Raw genomic sequence first — 20,622 nt, forward strand, 5'->3', positions numbered from 1 at the left:
AAGTGTGCATTTATCTGTTATTGTACGGCTGTTATCCTATATTAAGACAGAGATGTTAAAAAAGTATTTCACATTTAGTAACAAAAATTGCATTTTAGTTGGTAAAGTTTGATTCATTTCTGTGAATCACTTCAAAGTGTCTGTTTTAAATAATTGATTCAAAACTCTGATTTAATGATTTGTTTGTGCAATCACCAAATGTTTCTAGAAGTCCCTGCATGGCATTTTTAATATATTACAATGTTTTGATACAAAATATATGTAGATATTATATTGGCGCATATACATTTTTTACTAGATTTCTTTATTTTTTTACTTGCATTTAACATTTAAAGTAAACTGTACTGGGTAACATATATGGGGATTGTTTGAAATTAGGGTTCTTCTGAAAAATAAATCCTTTTACGTTTTTCTTTTTTAAAGCAAAGGCATTAATATCAAGATAGTGTTTAAATTAAATATTGTCCAAAGGCTGAATTTTTTTGTATTTTTTTATTAAGTCATCTAACCATTGCCAGAACTATGGTGATTATGTTCTGTACACAATTTAGAACGTTTAAAGTGTAAAACAGACTCACCAGTAGAAATACTTTGCTGTCTGGTTTAACTTTATGTTTCTCCATGTATTTGATGAGACTGCTGTTGGTATATCTGTGATACACAGGTGAACAATCACTATACTATACATTCATGCACATTCAAAAGTGCTAATAGTATTTATAAATATAGTCTTTACATTGAAATGTAATACATACAGTGACCCCAATCTGGACACTTAAATGAATGTTCAAAACAAGTTCATCTCAGTCGACTGCATTTATGGCATAATGTGGATTACCACAAAAATGTGTTTCGTCTCGTTCCTCCTTTTCTTTAAAAAAAAACAAAAATCTGAGTTCCAGTGAGGCACAATTTCTTTTACATTAAAATACACACTGTTTCAAAAGTATAGCCACAAGCCACATAAAGGATATGTGTGTAAACATGATTTTAGTGTGATAAAATCACTTATGAAAATTTTCTGTGTAAAGTTATAGCCAATTATACAACTTTGTTACTGTGACGTAAGTCAATACACATTAAAACCTTTAAATGACTGTAAAAGTAACAATTTAAACAACTCAACCACTCAAATAATACAAATGTTTTAACAACAGAATTAATGTGTTTAAATCCTCCAAAAATTGGCCCTTTTCACTTCCATTGGATGTGCCTCACTGAAACTCAGATTTCTGCTTTTTTTTTAAAGAAAAGGAGGGACGAGTCGAATCTAATTTTTGTGGTAATCAATATTAAGCCACAAATATTGACGATTTAGTTTAACTTGAATTGAACCCAGAATATTCCTTTAAGTCACACTGTGAATGTATGAATGTCTTGCATTTAACAAAACATCAAAAAAGTGTTTTTTATTGTAAAGATGTAGAGCACAAACACACTGTTCAAGCAAAGAATTTCACAAAATGTTTGTTAAGTTTAAAATGATAAAACAATAAATATAAAGTTAGACAAAAATGACACATTATGCACAAGTTTGGCAAGGACACTTGTGCACATTTGAGGGGAACTGACTTCACTAAAAAGTTGTTTAAAAAGTTATGCAAAAATGTCTCTTCTAATTAAAAGTTAGTTCTGAGAAAAGCTATTATGTTATTATTATAAGTTATTAATAGGGGTGTCCCGATACAATTTTTTGGAGAACGAGTATGAGTACCGATATTTCCTTTTTGGTACTCGCCGATATAATACCTGTTTTTGTTTTGTTTTATTTTTTCTGATTTTCATATTCAACATTTTTGTTTTTCAATTTTATCATCAAAAAGGTATACAAATAAATAAATTAATTAAAACTTTAATCAAATGAAAATAGAACAATTCGTTTTCGACATAATATTGTATTACTTTTATCAAATTAAGTGCTTTTATACAGAACCTCACAGCACGATCCAAAATACAACATTAAAGTTCCATCCATCCATCCATCTTCAACCGCTTATCCGAAGTCGGGTCGCGGGGGCAGCTGCTCCAGCAGGGGGCCCCAAACTTCCCTATCCCGAGCCACATTAACCAACTCTGACTGGGGGACCCTGAGGCGTTCCCAGGCCAGTGTGGAGATGTAATCTCTCCACCTAGTCCTGGGTCTTCCCCGAGGCCTCCTCCCAGCTGGACGTGCCTGAAACACCTCCCTAGGGAGGCGGCCAGGGGGCATCATTACCAGATGCCCAAACCACCTCAACTGACTCCTTTCAACGCAAAGGAGCAGCGGCTCTACTCCGAGCTCCTCACGGATGACTGAGCTCCTCACCCTATCTCTAAGGGAGAAGCCCGCCACCCTTCTGAGGAAGCCCATTTCGGCCGCTTGTACTCTTGACCTAGTTCTTTCGGTCATGACCCAACCTTCATGACCATAGGTGAGGGTAGGAACAAAAATTGACCGGTAGATCGAGAGCTTTGCCTTCGGCTCAGCTCTCTTTTCGTGACAACGGTCGCGATAGAGCGAGTGCAATACCGCCCCGCTGCCCCGATTCTCCGGCCAACCTCCCGCTCCATTGTCCCTCACTCGTGAACAAGACCCCGAGGTACTTGAACTCCTTCACTTGGGGCAAAACCTCATTCCCTACCTGGAGTACGCACTCCATCGGTTTCCTGCTGAGAACCATGGCCTCAGATTTAGAGGTGCTAATCCTCATCCCAGCTGCTTCACACTCGACTGCCAAGCGATCCAGTGAGAGCTGAAGGTCACGGACCGATGATGACATGAAGACAACATCATCTGCAAAAAGCAGCGATGAGATCCCCAGTCCACCGAACCGCACACCTTCCCCACCCCGACTACGCCTCGATATCCTGTCCATGAATATCACAATTGTGATAACATTAAAGTTATTTTTGTAAAAAACAAAAGTGCTGCATATATTATTTTGATTTATTAGTAGTAGTATTATAGTGTATATTACATAACTATACAGTAGTTATATATTTATGTTTTATTTTTTCCATATAAATGAAGCTTTTATGTGAAGCCCTTTTCATTTCTGTGTGTTTTTGATGGTAGCTTCTCACTTCTGGAAAAGCAGGTCACTGCGTGAACCAATGTGATTACTAAATCACAAAAGGCTGCTATTTAATTAAATAATATGTAGTCAGTATGTGCTGCATGCTACAAAATGAATTAGCGCTCTGCTCGCTGTCATCTGCTACAAACAAAGTGCACATTGCTCACGATGGTGTTTTTCTTATAGATATCTATGGTTTTCAGTGTATGAGCAGCCGGCTTCACATACTCACCTTGAAGCATGCAGCACATGCAAACTATTAATTTATCTAATTAAATGCAGTCTTTGTGTTAGATAATCACATTAGTACATAACGTGAATGTGCTGAATGTTTTACGAAACTATATTTGTGCGATTTTGCGGACGTTTATTTGGTATCAGCCCATTTTTTAAGCACAAGTACCAGTACATGAGTGCAGTATTGGACCCGATCGGGACATCTCTAGTTATTAATTTAATTCCTAATGCAACGACATTCAGACAATTTTAAATGTGACTTAAGTGTCCAAAACTTTCCAGATACCTCTTAGGGTCACTGTATATTAGGTTAAGATAGTATAGAACTGTATTGAGGCACTGTCTCACTGTTCTTCTGTATATGCAGTAATACTAGACAGAGTTACATCAACAAATTAAGTTAAACAATTTAGTCATTAGAAATCATTATATAAAATAAACCATTTGTTTTTGCTCTGTGTTACTATAACTCTTAAATTAAACACTGTACTCACGTGGTTCTCCTGAAATCTTTCTGTAGAGTGGGATATTCTGGCATTTTCCTGATGTCCTCCCAGTCTTTATCTAGGAATTCCAAAAAAAGTGTTATTTAAAGGTGCACCATGACATTTAACAAGGCTAAGAGTCTAGATAAGCATTAATAATAACATATTTTAGGCAATAATCATAGAGGAATACAAAGTGTTCATATTTGATCATACATTTTAAATTTTATCCCCTTTTCTCCCAATTTGGAATGCCCAATTCCCACTACTTAGAAGGTCCTCGTGGTGGTGCGGTTACTCACCTCAATCCTGATGGCGGAGGACAAGTCTCAGTTGCCTCCGCTTCTGAGACTGTCAATCCGCGCTTCTAATCACATGGCTCATTGTCCATGACACTGCGGAGACCCCCAACATGTGGAGGCTCATGCTACTCTCCGCGATCCACGCACAACTTTCCACGCCCCCCACTGAGAGCGAGAACCCATAATCATGACCACGAGGAGGATACCCCATGTGACTACCCTCCCTAGCAACCGGGCAAATTTGGTTGCTTAGGAGACCTGTCTGGAGTCACCCAGCACACCCTGGATTCGAACTCGCTACTCCAGGGGTGATAGTTAGCGTCAATTCTCAATGAGCTACCAAGGCCCCAAATTTAATTTCTTTTTAATTTTTGCCAGAACCACTCATTATGTTAATAAAGTTGTTTTGTCATAATTTCACTTTTCACGACCATTTTCTGCATTGTCTCTGACCCTGAGAATTAAACGGTTGTTTTTTATTTTTGGTGTTGTGGCTTTAAAACAAATGCCCCGTTCACAAGTGAAATAATCAACACTGCTTTGGAACACTCACACGTGAGCTGTGGGTTTGCTGTTGGGTTCAATCTGTTTGAAATGGCCACATTCAATAACAACCTCTTTGCAAAATTTCCAGCATTACAGTTTCATAAACCAATCTGTTTTGAAATGTGCAGCTTGCCTTAAACTATTAAGATCAGACAGAAATTATCAGGGATCTTGGTAAAAAATAAACTACATCCACTCATTTCTAATGTTTAGATTCTACAGAAAGATCTGCAGAGAAGTAGGTGCTACACAAAGCCAGAAAAAGCACAAGGTTTGACAGACTTTAACACATTTTACTGATAGTTCATCTGGTGTTTAGTACGGAAGCCTTGAACTGCAAGGTGAAATTTTTTTTCTAGATGAATGTTTTTTGGGTGCCTTCCTGAACCTGTCCTACAAAAACAATGTCTTTGATTGTTTTTCTCCTAAAGAGGCAACACATGAGTATTTTTTTCTTGCTCGCTAACAATAAGCATGTGATACCAACTTTGGCCACCAGGTACCACTATCAGAAGCAAGAAATCTTATGCTTAAGAGGTGACAGAATGTGGTGAAGGTCATCAAACAATCAGAAATAACTCCCCCACACTTGACCCAAATACCATATGAAACATATATGTTAACAGAGGTATATTCATTAGTTGTGGGATATCATGTATTAGAAGACTCTAACATTTTATTTGTTTTGTTTTTCATGATTAAGATTTGCAAAATATTCTTGCTATTGTATTATACTATTACTATATATGTATAAATCAACAAATAAAGTACCACTGACATTTTGTCACCTTGTCAGCATAAAATGTCGTGCTTACTGCTAGTGGCACCTTGTGGCAGACATTGGTACCATACGCTAATTGTTAGCATAGCAAGAAAAACAAAATCTGTGTTGTCACTAGAGAATTTATTTTTCTCAGAGGCCAACAAATTCAGAGAAAAAAAAGTTTTTTTAGAGAGGAAAAAAAATTAGTTTTATAGAAGAAACAACATCTCATAAGTCGTCAGTTGGAGAAGTTCAGCATGATTTGTTTTGCCGTTTAGTTTCAGTATTCAGTGCATCCGGAAAGGATTCACAGCGCTTCACTTTTTCCACATTTTGTTATGTTACAGCCTTATTCCAAAATTTATTAAATTCATTATTTTCCTCAAAATTCTACAAACAATACCCAATAATGACAACGTGAAAGAAGTTTGTTTGAAATCTTTGCAAATTTATGAAAAAATAAAAGGAAAAAAAAATAAAATCACATTTACACAATTACATAATTATTCACAGCCTTTGCTCAATACTTTGTTGAAGCACTTTTGGCACCAATTACAGCCTCAAAACTTTTAGTGTATAATGCTACAAGCTTGGCACACCTATTTTTGGGCAGTTTCTCACATTCTTCTTTGAAGGACCTCTCAAGCTCCATCAGGTTGGATGGGGAGCGTCGGTGCACAGCCATTTTCAGATCTCTCCAGAGATGTTCAATCGGGTTCAAGTCTGGCTCTGGCTGGGCCACTCAAGGACATTCACAGAGTTGTCCCTTAGCCACTCCTTTGTTATCTTGGCTGTGTGCTTAGGATCGTTGTCCTGTTGGAAGATGAACCTTTGCCCCATTCTGAGGTCCAGAGCGCTCTGGAGCAGGTTTTCATCAAGGATATCTCTGTACATTGCTGCATTCATCTTTCCCTTGATCCTGACTAATCTCCCAGGTCCTGCCGCTGAAAAACATCCCCAGAGCATGATGCTGCCACCACCATGCTTCACTGTAGGCATGGTATTGGCCAGGTGATGAGCAGTGCCTGGTTTCCTCCAGACATGATGCTTGCCATTCAGGCCAAAGAGTTTAATCTTTTGTTTCAGGTGCCTTTTGGCAAACTCCAGGCGGGCTGTCATGTGCCTTTTACTGAGGAGTGGCTTCCGTCTGGCCATTCTACCATACAGGCCTGATTGGTGGAGTGCTGCAGAGATTGTTGTTCTTCTGGAAGGTTCTCCTCTCTCCACAGAGAATGCTGGAGCTCTGTCAGAGTGACCATCGGGTTCTTGATCACCTCCCTGACTAAGGCCCTTCTCCCCCGATCGCTCAGTTTGGCCGGGCGGCCAGCTCTGGGAAGAGTCTTGGTGGTTCCAAACTTCTTCCATTTACGGATGATGGAGGCCACTGTGCTCATTGGGACCTTCAATGCCGCAGAACTTTTTCTGTACCCTTCCCCAGATCTGTGCCTCGATACAATCCTGTCTCTGAGGTCTACAGACAATACCTTGGACTACATGGCTTGGTTTGTGCTCTGACATGCACTGTTAACTGTGGGACCTTATATAGACAGGTGTGTGCCTTTCCAAATCATGTTCAATCAACTGAATTTACCACAGGTGGACTCAAATCAAGTTGTAGAAACATCTCAAAGATGATCAGTGGAAACAGGATGCACCTGAGCTCAATTTTGAGTGTCATGGCAAAGGCTGTGAATTCTTAGGTACCTGTGATTTTTATGTTTTTTATTTTTAATAAATTTGCAAACATTCCAAACAAACTTCTTTCATGTTGTCATTATGGGGAATTGTTTGTAGAATTTTGAGGAAAATAATGAATTTAATCCATTTTGGAATAAGGCTGTAACATAACAAAATGTGGAAAAAGTGAAGCGCTGTGAATACTTTCCGGATGCACTGTATGTGTTTTGGACTAAATAGGAAGTTTTAATTTCTGAAAGTTACAGGTCACTAGTTTTCATTGTACATCAAGCTCTTTTATCTCAAAAGATCAAAGCAGTTCCTCATGATATGAGCCCTTTAATGTTTATAGTGAACAAGACAATATCTAATGAACAATGCTCATAAGTCACATGTCATGAACAAACAAACACACAGAAAGACACATCTAAAAGCCCACTGTTCAAATAACATTATGCTGCCTCTAATTATTTGGTATGAATCAAATAACTGTACGATGATTGTACAGAAGTCATATGTTTAAAGCTTCATTTACACTGTCTGCACAGTCTTACATTTTATATCATTGTGTGAGTAATTTTATATTTTATATTTTATATATTGTATATACACTGGTGGCCAAAAGATATAATGTACAGATTTTTCTCTTATGGAAAGAAATTGGTACAACCCCAATTCCGAAAAAGTTGGGACAGTATGAAAAATGCAAATAAAAACAAAAAGGAATGATTTGTAAATTATGTTCAGCCTTTGCAATATTGAAAGCACTACAACTACACATTAAATTATGTTATTAATCTTAAATTGCCCCTGTCTCAACTTTTTTGAAGCATGTTGCAATCATCTGATTTGAAATTACTGTACATTAAAAAAATAAATAATAATAATAATTCACAAGGTAAAACATAATTTAATGTGTATTTGTAGTGCTTTAAATATAGAAAAGGGTAAATATAGTTTACAAATCATTCCTTTTTTTTTATTACCATTTTTTGGAATTGGGGTTGTATTTTTATTAAACAAAGTGGTATTCAACTGATGACAATGTATATTCAGGACATTCATAATGTGAAAAATTACTATTGCAGTTTGAATTTGTTTTTCAAAAATTCTTAAAAACTTCAAAAACAATCCTCCACGTGCAGCAATGACAGCTTTGCGGACCCTTGGCATTGTAGCTGTCAGTTTCTCCAGATACTCAGGTGACATTTCATCCCACACTTCCTGTAGCACTTGCCATAGATGTGACTGTCTTGTCGGGCACTTCTCACACACCTTACAGTCTAGTTGATCCCACAAAATCTCAATGGAGTTAAGATCCATAACACCCTTTTCCAATTATCAGTTGTCCAGTATTTTTCTGTTTCAAAAGTGTTTTTTTCTTTGCAATTATTCCCATAAGGCCTGCACCCCTGAGTCTTCTTTTTACTGATGTATATGAAATGGGCGTTGAACGGGTAGAATGTGTGGCATCTATTTCTCAAACTAGAGACTCTGACGTTCTTATCCTCTTGTTTAGATGTACATCTGGTCTTACACATCTCTTTATGTCCTTATTAGAGCCAGTTGTCCTTTGTCTTTGAAGACTGTAGTGTACACCTTTGTATGATATCTTCATTTTTTGGCACTTTTTTGGCTTTTATAGCCTTCATTCCTCAAAACAATGATTGACTGACGAGTTTCTAGAGAAAGCTTTTTCACCATTTTATATTGATCTAAAGACATGCATACTGTGACAACTCAAAAACAAACACAAATACAACGTTAAGCTTCATTTAATGAACCAAATAGCTTTCAATTGTGTTTGATGTAATGGTAAGTGATTTTCTAGTACCAAATTAGAAATTTAGCATGATTACTCAAGGATAAGGTGTTGGAGTTATGGCTGCTGAAAATGGGCCTGTCTAGATTTGATCAAAAATGATTAAAAAAGTTTCTTTATTTTTGTGTAAATTTAAGTTTCTTATTAGCTTTTATTTCCCAATAAAGCCTGGTGTATTGATCATGATTTTCAAAAGCCTCTACATCATCAAAATTATCAATACTTTGCTGAAAAACCTGTTGCACATAATGGTGAAAGTTTCTGTGCTCTTCTGGATGTAGAAGACCTTGTAATATAATTTCCAAAACGTCCTCCTTCAAATTGTGATGCACGTGTCTTTTTTGCTGTGAAATCTTTGCTGATTTTGATCAAGTAAAAGTAATAATAATGTTTACAGATTTTTCTAAATGAGTATTGAGTACAAGCAACTTGTGCTTGTTTAAAATTTTGTAGATTATTTTATTAAAAAAATCACATTGAGATGTATCAAATATAATACAACAGGCTTTTGAGATATATCTTTTAATCATCATTACATTACATTTATGTCCACCCACCACAATAAAAAAACAGTGATTTGAAAATACTAAAATATAATTTTAAAAAATATATTTAAAGTGGAAACTGATATTTAAATGTATTTTTTAATGTTTGTAGCCTGCTATTACATGCTATTATAAACTTACTTTAACATCCTGAGACCCAGCAAAAAAAGGTTTTACAATTTATTTTCTTTTTTTTTTAAATGTCAATTAAGTGTTTGATGCATAAAAGAAACTTTTGATAATAATTCTTTTTGAATATATACATACATATATATATATATATATATATATATATATATATATATATATATATATATATATATATATATATATATACTGTATATCCTTTGCAATGTGTCTGCCCACAGTCATTACACTGATGGACACCCCACAACAACGATGGGAAAGGACCTCTTAACGCTATTTGTATGAACAAAACAAGCCCAGATGGGACTTGTGACAGAAAACAAGTTTAGCAGCCTCTATAATGTGTGAGTTAAATACCACAGAATCACATCAAGTCTTATCTTTCATGAAAAAGCAGAATGAGACGTTGTCTGCAACGCTTTTCATTTGCAGATCAAAGGTTGACGCAGTGATGCAAATCATGAACAATTAATCAAACTCCCACTTAGACTTTAGGAAACGTTTAATGTTACTTGAATTGGTTATATTTTAGTACATTTCTAACTTTATACTGTGGAAGGTTTTGTTTGGAAAATGTTAATAAAGCATTATATATTATATATATGCCTATATTTGAAATTAACTTTATCTATTTTTAGAATACCCGCGACCCTGTACACAGGATAAGCGGTTGACGATGGATGGATGGATGGATGGATTTTTAGAATAGATGAGCATATTGTGGCAGGGCGGAGGGCGGGGCCGGGTTGCGATCCTACACACCCGGTCCCGTATTAGGCTAATCAAGCCTCTCGAGAGGGATAAAGGTCGACTGCAGAGGAATGTGCGGGAGAGAGAGATGTGTGTTTGTGTCCATGTTTTAAGTTGTTAATTAAAATATTATTTATATCGTCAAGCCTTGCCTCCTCCTTTCCATTGATCCCTTTACACTGGTGCCGAAGCCCGGGAAGGTGGAGGGATGCCCGTCGCGGAGTCCTCGACACTGCCGTCCACCCAGGGGAGCGCCGCAGCCATCCACCGGGGGAGGGAGTAGACCAACCGCCCAGATGCGGTGAACGGCCTCTGACTCCGGTCTGCCCGGGGAGAAGCGGCTGTCGTCCGCCTGAGAGGGTGGAGTAGTGATCAAGGACCATGCGACGGTGTATCGGAGAACCGGCGAGTAGGTTTTTTTTTCATCTCTCTCTCCTCTCTCTCTCTCTCTCTCACTGCCACTCTGCGTTGGCCTTTTCCCTCTCTTTTAAATTTTACAGTGTTTTTTGGGGGGGTACTACACTGTTACAGGAAGTACCCCCCCAGTTTAATTATTTCTGTTTCCCTCCCCTTGTCCCCACCCTCGTCCAGGTAGATGGGGATGACCTGCCGGCAGACGGGGCTTAGGGCACGCCCTCCCCCAGGGAAAGAAGGGGGGGGTGGTGTACGTCATGCTGGGGGCTCCCCAGCCTGAGAGAACGAGGGAGGAATGTGGCAGGGCGGAGGGCGGGGCCGGGTCGTGATCCTACACACCCGGTCCCGTATTAGACTAATCGAGAGGGATAAAGGTCGACTGCAGAGGATCGTGCGGGAGAGAGATATAGTTTACGGACATGTCCGTCATGTGTGTTTGTGTCCATGTTTTAAGTTGTTAATTAAAATATTATTTATATCGTCAAGCCGGTTCTCGCCTCCTCTCCATTGATCCCTTTACACATATGCAGTGGATAGTGAAGGAAAACATTAACAAGTATCCAGCACACATGTGAACTGCTTCAATACTGTTTAAAAATCATCTCAGGATGCACCTCATGAAGATGTTTGAAAGAATGAACAGAGTGAGCAGAGCTGCAATCTACACGAAGAGTGGCGTATTTGAACAACAAAACAAAGATATGCAAGTTATGTGTTCAACTCATGTGGGAAGAGGCCCACACTTGACATGTTTGAACAAACTTAACCTTGAGAGAAAAGACTAAATAATTCAGATAATTTGACCAGTCTACACACATAAGAAATGCAACTGGCAAGTCAAGTCATCAGGCAGAGAATGAAATGGCATGACACATTGTACTAGACTGAAAAGGGAAGTTCATAATTTTATAAATGCATAAATATCATTTACAGTCTTTATAGTTTGAGTGTTTGGTTTTCTAATTGTTTTTGGAATTTCAATGGTTTCACAATTGAACACATTCACTATTAAAATGATGTTCATCCTTATCGCAAGTCAACCTGTGTTCAATGTAGTCTGAGATGTATTTTCTTCATAGAGACTGCAATACTGTACTGAGTACACTAAGCATGAGTAAAAGTAAACAGACACAATCAATTGTAAGGATCATTCACCTGCTGGGAAGCCCATGACGCTGAATATGCGATCTAACTGGTCGTGATGAAAAGGATTGCTGGTCTTTATGTCTTCCTGTCGACAATGGAAGATCGGTTCTGACGTCAACAGCTCTGCAAAGATACAGCCTATTGCCCAGATATCTACATTGAAATCAATAAAACAAAGACTATTAAGAACATATTAAATTGTATGCCAAAATAGTGGCAAAAACAGCGCAAAACCAAAGTCAGTTGCCAATTTGGTAACACCCTGGGCAGCTTTTTTCTATTTAGGCTATAGAGCCACTGTTTCAGCAGCCTTGATACCAGAGGTATTGTTCCCATTTAATTTCTACATAGAGTTTAAAAACAAATTCAATAAAGGTTTTTAAGTCATGGACCACGAATCTAACTAATTTTGATTATTTTTCTCAAATCACGCAAAAATAAAGAAAGAAATCCAATTAAAAAATTCAGGCTGTTTCAGCTAATGCACAAGTTTTGGAGTAAATAAACAGGCTATGCTTCTATCAAAAAGGCCATTATCTGTTTAAACTGAAAGGTGGGACTTTCACTCCTAAACCTTTGTATTGTATCTGGCATAACTTACCGATTGCTTTGGTGTAGTGTCTCGCTCCAAGCAGCAGTTCGGGTGCTCTGTACCAGAATGTGACAACTACTGGATCCAGATCTGCCAATGGCTTCAATGGAGAGTTAAAAAGTCGAGCGAAACCCATGTCAGCTGGGACACACAAACACAAAATATATCCATCAAACCTGCAAATTTTAAACAGATAAATAATCCTAACTTTTCTACAGCTGTTGCTATCACAGAACACTTTTCTATAATTACATATAAATGAGTAATATTTTTGTAAATACTACTACTTTTCTGTAATTAACTGCTTATCAAATAATTTTATATTTTATAAGCATTTCATTTCTCATAAACTTCATAATTAAGATTAACGGATCATATCATGTGTTCATCATTATATTATTTATATTATTATTAAGGCACAACAGAAAAAAATGGTCAAGAAAAACTCAATTATAACCTTTTGGTACCTAAGATTATAAGTGAAAGCATGCAGTGACCAGGGACGGTCTAGTTACATATGTAGTTCTGAAGTTTCATATTACACCATTAAGAACATTTATGTGTTTGTCTTTTTAACTAATGGTAGGAAGTCTAAAAGTACAACTAAATTTGCAGGACACGTTTTGTCACATGACTGAATAATCATTGAAGGACATGAATAACTTAGTCGAGCTGTGGATTGATGTGGCTCCAACAAAGTCAAGCTAACATTGCAAAGACAAAGCAAACACAATTCCACATTCCACAGAGGGATAAAAATAGTCCCCACAGCCCTGAACAGTCATTACAAAGAATGGTGTGTTATGTAAGACAATGACTTGACCTTTACAGACAATAACACTACAGCTTCTATATCGAAGTCTAAGCACTCGAAACCTTGACGATGTCAACTTTAACAAAGGTACCAAATTCAGCCTAACCTTATGAAAATTATTTGACTGTGGCCACATTTTTGTGAAATTATATTACATGGTTCATTAAACATATCACAGCATTTCTGAGGTAAAATATCCACTGTGTGGCACTAAAAGCAAGTTTAATAGATGAGGTTTTTAAGGTTAAAGGGATACCTATTATATCGCTTATGAAGATATTGATTTAACCGCTGGAGTCTTATTGATTATTTTTCAGCTGTCTTTATGTGCTTTTTGTACCTTCAAAGTTCTGATCACCATTTACTTGCACTGAATGGACCTACAGAGTTGAGATATTCTCCTAAAAACAAATGTTTGCGTTCAGCATAACAAAGAAAGTCATACACGTCTGGGATAGCATGAGGGTGAGTAATGATGAGAGAACTTCCATTTTTGGGTGAACTATCCCTTTAATTCTCTATGGAGTTTTAAATGAACAAAACATACCTCCCTACCCTAAACCTTAAACCTAATAGTGTCAAACCGATAGTGTCATAAAAAGCAAATGTGTGATAAGCGAGCATAAACCTTAAAAATCTCATCTCTTTTAACATTTAACTCGCTTTTAGCACCACACAGTGGGCATTTCACCTCAAAACTGCAGCGATGTGTGTAATGAACGACCCACATATTTCACAAGTTTAAAAAAACTTCATCCCTACACTTAATCCTACACCTAAACCTAACCGAGAGATTTCTTAAGTCATTTTATGGTGCTTTGACACTTTTAGCTCATGTGTCAACGAGTGCTTTGCTAGAATGGTATGAATGAGCGTGTAAATGCAATTGGTTATGTTATGCAAATGTTAACATTTATCACCTTTCAAATTATATAGCTGTTTTACTCATGATTTGTGTGAAAGTGAATAAAAGTCGTTGTAGTGAAGAAATATTGCACACACACTTATCAAGCAAAACATTGCATAACTAAGATGTTGGCAAGGATTCAAATTATAATACAATAAATATTTTGTTCAAAATTAAAACAAAAAGTATTTGGACATTACCAAAGGTGTCTGCTAGGACACCTGTGTGAACCTGACGGGGGGACTGACACCAGTTAAAGTCATTGCAAAAATGCCTCAGAAGAGTGAATTTAGTTCTAAAAAAAAAAAAAGCTTTAGAATCATTTGTTTGCGAATGACAGTTGCTTTAATATTTTGTATCTAATGCAATGATATTCAGACATTTTTAAAAGTACCCAAAAGTGTCTAAATAATTTTTTGTGCAAATGTAATTCAAAACACATTAACTAATGCAACACTGAAACTGAGAAATGTTGTCAAATTTTTTATTTGTATGTTTTAGTGTGCATTTTTATATAACTGCAATTTTCACACTCTCTGAATCTAAGTATTGTCATAAGTCTACTTAAAAAAAAAAAAAAAGTAGTTGTTTACTTTTTGCTTCTACCAAATATATATTTTTTTCCATTGAAGTAACCTAATAGTCATCAAAACATTATAGTGCAATCTAATGTAGTATCGTTTCTTACCGATTTTGACCCTTCCCCGCTCCGGGCCCTCCCCCATAACCAGGATATTGGCAGGTTTCTGAAAAAGAAAGATTTATCACCAGTTCTGTCAGAACGTCAAGTAATATTTTGGTACTGTGCAAACATCTTCAATAAATTGATAAGCAACCCCAGATGCTCTTTTATAATAATGTACAGTTAGTGACATCTTGTCAAAACTGGCAGACTTACAAACTCTATTAATTCTAAAGCAATTTCATGAGGTGCATCCTGACATGCTTTTTTAAATTATGATTTATTTATACATCTTTATAATGCATACAAGGATGAAAAAGAAACAAACAGCAGTCAATGATAGAAGGATATACTGTGCGTGTATATCTCTCTCTCTCTCTCTCTCTCTCTCTCTCTCTCTCTCATATATATATATACAGTTGAATTCAAATGTTTACATACACTTAGATTGAAGTCATTAAAGCACATTTTTTAACCACTCCACTGATTTTATATTACAAACTACAGTTTTGGCAAGTCGTTTAGGACATCTGCTTTGTGCATGACACAAGTAATTTTTGACCAACAATTGTTTACAGACCAATTGCTTCACTTTTAATTGACTATATCACAATTCCAGTGGGTCAGAAGCATTACATACACTAAGTTAACTGTGCCTATAAGCAGCTTGGAAAATTCCAGAACATTTTGCCAAGCCTTTAGACAATTAGCCTATTAGCTTCTGATATGAGGTGTACTTTGCTTGACATCATGGGACAATCAAAAGAAATCAGCCAAGACCTCAGAAAACAATTGTGGACCTCCACAAGTCTGGTTCATCCTTGGGAGCAATTTACAAATGGCTGAAAGTACACGTTCATCTGTACAAACAATAGTATGCAGGTATAAACACCATGGGACCACGCAGCCATCATACCGCTCAGGAAGAAGACAAATTCTGTCTCCTAAGAAAAGCAGACAGGTTCAAGCTGACAGAAAGGCTTCGGTAACTCAGATAACCACTCTGTACCATTGTAGTGAGCAGAACAGCATCTCAGAATGTACGATACATTGAACAGGCAGATGGACTTCAAAAGCTTCCTATTCTGTCACAGGCTCACAAACACTGAACAGTTGAAGACTGGAAAAATGTAGCCTGGTATGATTAATCTTGATTTCTGCTAAGGCACACAGATAGTAGGGTCATAATTTGGTGCCAACAGAATGAATCCATGGTCCCAACCTGCCTTGTGTCAATAATCCAGGCTGGTGGCAGTGGTATAATGGTGTGGGGAATGTTTTCTTGGCACACTTTGGGCCTGTTAATAGCAATCAATCATTGCTTCAATGCCACAGCCTATTTGAGTATTGTTGTAAACCATCGGTCTCACACGGTCCCCTCCTAGGTTCCAGGGCACATGGGGGAGTGGCTTCTGTGGCAGCCTGTCTTCCCAGGGGCACGCTAAAACAAATATACATCCCAGAAGTTTCTTAATCTGTAACATGGAGATGAAGGAAACTTGAAAGAGAAGGTTTGCTCACAAAAGCTTAAGCGTAGATGTCTCCCTGTTATGGGGACTCCAAACTTGCTGTTGTTATTGTAGTTTGTAGTGCGATTTTTCTGCTAGTGTGTGTCTCTCTCTCTCTCTCTCTCTCTCTCTCTCTCTCTCTCTAGAAATACAGAATTGGGTGATCTGTTAGGGAGACTCAGGACTGTAGTTTTACTGTTATTGCCTCCTGGAGCAAAGCCTCAGAATTTTGAGTGGCATATTCTGTTAGTGTCTTTCAGAACAGGGTGTGTCTGTTGAAAGTGTACTTTTATCCCTTTCTCATGAGACTGGCTGTTGAAATCAGAGGTGGAACACAGAGTTGCCCACCTGTCTTTCTTAGTGTTGAACTGATTTGCATAGTCTAAAGTTCACGCTTAGAACAATGTCTTATTGTAAGGTTTTTCATATGCATTGTTTATTATCCAAACCATTTCCAAAATAATCTTGGCATTGTGCTGAACGCAAAGAGTCCCAATATGATTACCCTCAATCGGTAAGCCCACAGTCCTAATATTCTGGAATTGCTGCGGACTACCAAGTCAGCAACTCTAGCCTTTACCCAATTGTTGTCTCTCTGCAGCACAGAGCATGTAGACTTCAGCTGCTCAAAATGTTGATCGACATCCATAGAGTTAGACTCGAGAGAAAAAACACATTGACAAAAGTCTGACACTGTGGACAGAATTTTGTGCAGTTTCAAAAGATGATTTAAAGTCTGCGGAAAAGGAGGCTCTAAATTCTACACGCAATGAGCTTATTTTGGCTAGTGTGATGCCAGTCACAGACTGTGGCGGCCCTTCCTCTTCAACATCCCCACATTTTTAAGATCAATAGCCAAAGACGAATCAGGTACTGTCTGAAAAAATGAAAACGGTGAGGATCGGAAGGTAAAACAAAGAAAAGTTGGTCGGAATAAGCTGCGCAGACGTCTACTCAGGCGGTATTACCAGAAACCCCGAGATACTTTTTAAACCTCATTGAAGTTTGTTGACTAATTTTCCATAAATTTTTGATCCAACCATGAATTAACACCAAGTGCTAAATACATTACCGCTGCTCCCTATAAAGAGACTACGAGGTCTGCATAGGGCACCAACTCCCTAGCGGGGCACCATATTACTCTAAGAGGGCACCAGAAAGTCCACCGGCTGCCCTTACTCGCACATTATACCTTATTCAAGGACCCGAATTCAATGGCATCTCATTGGTGGATGGTGCTTTGCGCTCCGCTCCGTATGCAAGTTTCATCATTAGCATATAAACCGGAGCATAGCGACATTTCTTTCGAATTTTTGTCTTCAGGTTAGGGATTTAATCTCTCATACTCTGCCAGCCTAAAAGATCATAAGCTCTGTTTTATTTCCCAGGTTCAGGCCTACACTGAAGAATGATTTTCATGCGTTCACTGTGAATGCATGAAAATCAAGACGCTTTGCTCTCGGCTCATTTTCTTTCTAAAAGCTGATGCCGGTCACCTCTACACCTCATATCTGACCTTATGCTCTTTATATCTGATTTTGAATGTGATTTGTCACAGACTTAGGCCTCTCATCTCTCTTCCTCCATTTCAATTGGCTTTCAATTCACCTTTAATGATTTGCGCCCCACTATTGGCGCGAATGGTGAGATTTACGTTCAGTGGAGATGATGTTGAGGTGGGGGTGCTATTTTTCTAGAGGCATTTGACTGTGAGACCTGGTCATTTACAGGTCCCATTTACAGAGCCAGGGCTGTGTTCAAATACTAGAATTTTTTCAGCCCAGCCACAGAAAGGACAGCTAGCAGACTGTGAGGAGATATTTGCAGAATTTGACAAAAAAAGTGTATTGGATTAGAATTACTGAGTGCACCTTTAATAAATAATGCAGGAGTGTCCGTAAATGATTTACGTTACACAAAAACCACACAAGTGTCCATTCAAAGTGAATGGGCAAAAGGACATTTAATTATGCATCTATTTTGCATTCTCTTTTCTGTCTTTGTTTCTTTCAAGCACGCACACACAAAACTCATAACTAAGTGCTCTGTTTGAACTCACAGGCCCATGAGACAAATGCATATTAATCATAATTTTTTCTTGTCAAGTTAAATGTAGTTTAATACTTAGAAAAACACATCTTGATTTGCGCTCCATCAAGCTGTGTTTTGAACGCAAGAGCATGTTCTCATGTTGTGCTGTCTGCTGAAGGGTTGGTTTGTTCTCTGTGTAAGATGCAGTTGCTTATTCAGCTGTAGTTTCGCTTACTGCCCCTGGAGAAAACAGGTGGTACTTCAAGCTTGAATTGGTTCGGAATCTTCCTTATTATGGTCAGGAGACATGATTAATTTTGTAATACTTTATTTTTTACAAAATTAATCACACTGAATTAACAGCCCTAGTAATATATTATGACTTGTTTTCATAAGAAATAATTTAGTGTTAATAATAATTAAGTTTATGCTTAAAACAAAACAAAAAACAATAGTGTAAATGTGTGTTTTATAAGAGTTTCATTTCTAAATGTCCTGCAGGCAAAAGGTGTCCATAATTGAAGAAACACCCATAAATAAAATATAATTATGAATGAAAATGTGATGTGCACAAAATTTCAGAAACTGCTATAATTTTTTCCCATAACATTAAAATTCCCTCAAAAATATTTGAAAACATAAATGTGCAATATCCATTGATAGTAGATTTTGAAACTGATGCAAAGGGAGCAAGGCATCTCTTAATCATCCATGCATGCTTTATAACATTAATACTGGTAATCATAAAATAAAGTTAATATCAGCTGATGAATCAATCTGGCCAATATATCTGCCATAACTAGTGCATAATCTGGTGTGAATCGCCACATTTCACATTCCAATCAATTCCCAAGACACAGCCTACATTGTTTTCTTGTTGAATATCATGTTTTACCTGAAAAATCACATTACAGAAGTAAAATGGGTAGCAAATGATCTTTAATGATGACTAAGTTAACTGTAAAGCAATCTAATCAAATCAATTTCTCGTAGATATTTCAACTGTGTACAGCTGGGTTAATGAAAAAGAGTGTGATATTGATGCACAGCACAGAATGATGAGATTACATAACAATGAGGGCGTGACACTTTTCCACTGAAGCAGCTTCATTTAAATCCATTTCAGTCCCAGTCTATGTCCAGAGATCACTGACAAACATTTACTTTCATTTATTTCAGAAAAGAATATCCAGATTTCCTATAGCTAAACTGGTTAAGCGTGGCATTGAAAATGGCACGTTTTAAACTTAAATGTCTGCACCCTGTGAAAACCAGGATACAAATAAATTATATAACTTTCACTTTGTTCTTACTTTGACTGTAAAATGTTTCCTTATGTAATCACATTTGTGTACATGGTTGGAAAATGTGTCAGTCTTTTAAATAAAGCCAAAATACACCTTCACAAAATGCCATTGACAGATTTCCTGCAGAATTTGCAAGTGACAGATTTTTTATTTTTTGGTAATCTATCCCTTTAAATGTCTCGTCTAACTTCATGGGAAGTTTTACTTCTAATAAGAGTATAATACTTTCAGCTCAATGTAAAATAAAATCTAAATTGATCCTATTTTTTTAAATACATGTTCATGGTCTTTCTGTGAATGTTTCATTGGTGCCCATTCTTCAAAAGAAAAAAAAGATTGTTTCGTTATCTTTCATCAAAATGTAATAACAAGCTCCCCCTCTGAAGTGACTTCCTTTCTGATGAATATCTGAATTCCTGCTCCGTCTTCGATTTGAACTATTTTCATTAGTGGAGCAAAAATATCTGTCGATATGATGCCTACAATGTACAAATTTGATTGTTTATATAACTGTTGTATCACGTTCACGTTGTTCTGAATTTCAGCATGGCTGTGATAACCTGCAGCCTCGTGCCTACGGACCAATCGTGCTGATATTTAGAACAAAGGCACTCTTGCTCATGCGATGTTTAACAATTGTACTGTCTTTAATAATTTTTATAAAAATGGTTTCCTTTATCGGAGAAGTACAAGACTTGGTGACTTTCCCAGATTTGCCATCTGAACACTTTCAGAATTGATTCTATGAATCTAGGTGTTTTATTAAACAGTGTTACACCTTTCACATTCCTGACCTAGCATTAGAAAAAATAAAGAATTAGAATTAGACTTAAACACACACACACACACACACGTTGTGTTTCCATGTTTTATGGGGACTTTCCATAGACA

The 20,622-nt window shown here is 37.1% G+C and overlaps 1 protein-coding gene across 1 annotated transcript in view; it reads right to left on the bottom strand.

Annotated features, from left to right (window-relative positions):
• The window catches only part of cdk19 (cyclin-dependent kinase 19), a 57,475-nt gene that overhangs the window by 14,101 nt on the left and 22,752 nt on the right, over window positions 1-20,622 (bottom strand). The window contains exons 5-9 of the mRNA XM_052095784.1: window positions 14,892-14,949; window positions 12,492-12,623; window positions 11,900-12,043; window positions 3,788-3,857; window positions 579-651 (exon numbers count right to left, since the gene is read on the bottom strand). Coding sequence (XP_051951744.1) covers window positions 579-651; window positions 3,788-3,857; window positions 11,900-12,043; window positions 12,492-12,623; window positions 14,892-14,949 — 477 coding nt within the window. The remainder of the gene's footprint in view (window positions 1-578; window positions 652-3,787; window positions 3,858-11,899; window positions 12,044-12,491; window positions 12,624-14,891; window positions 14,950-20,622) is intronic.

This window comes from Xyrauchen texanus, chromosome 28 (genome assembly GCF_025860055.1).
Source record: "Xyrauchen texanus isolate HMW12.3.18 chromosome 28, RBS_HiC_50CHRs, whole genome shotgun sequence".
NCBI classification, from domain to species: Eukaryota; Metazoa; Chordata; class Actinopteri; order Cypriniformes; family Catostomidae; genus Xyrauchen; species Xyrauchen texanus.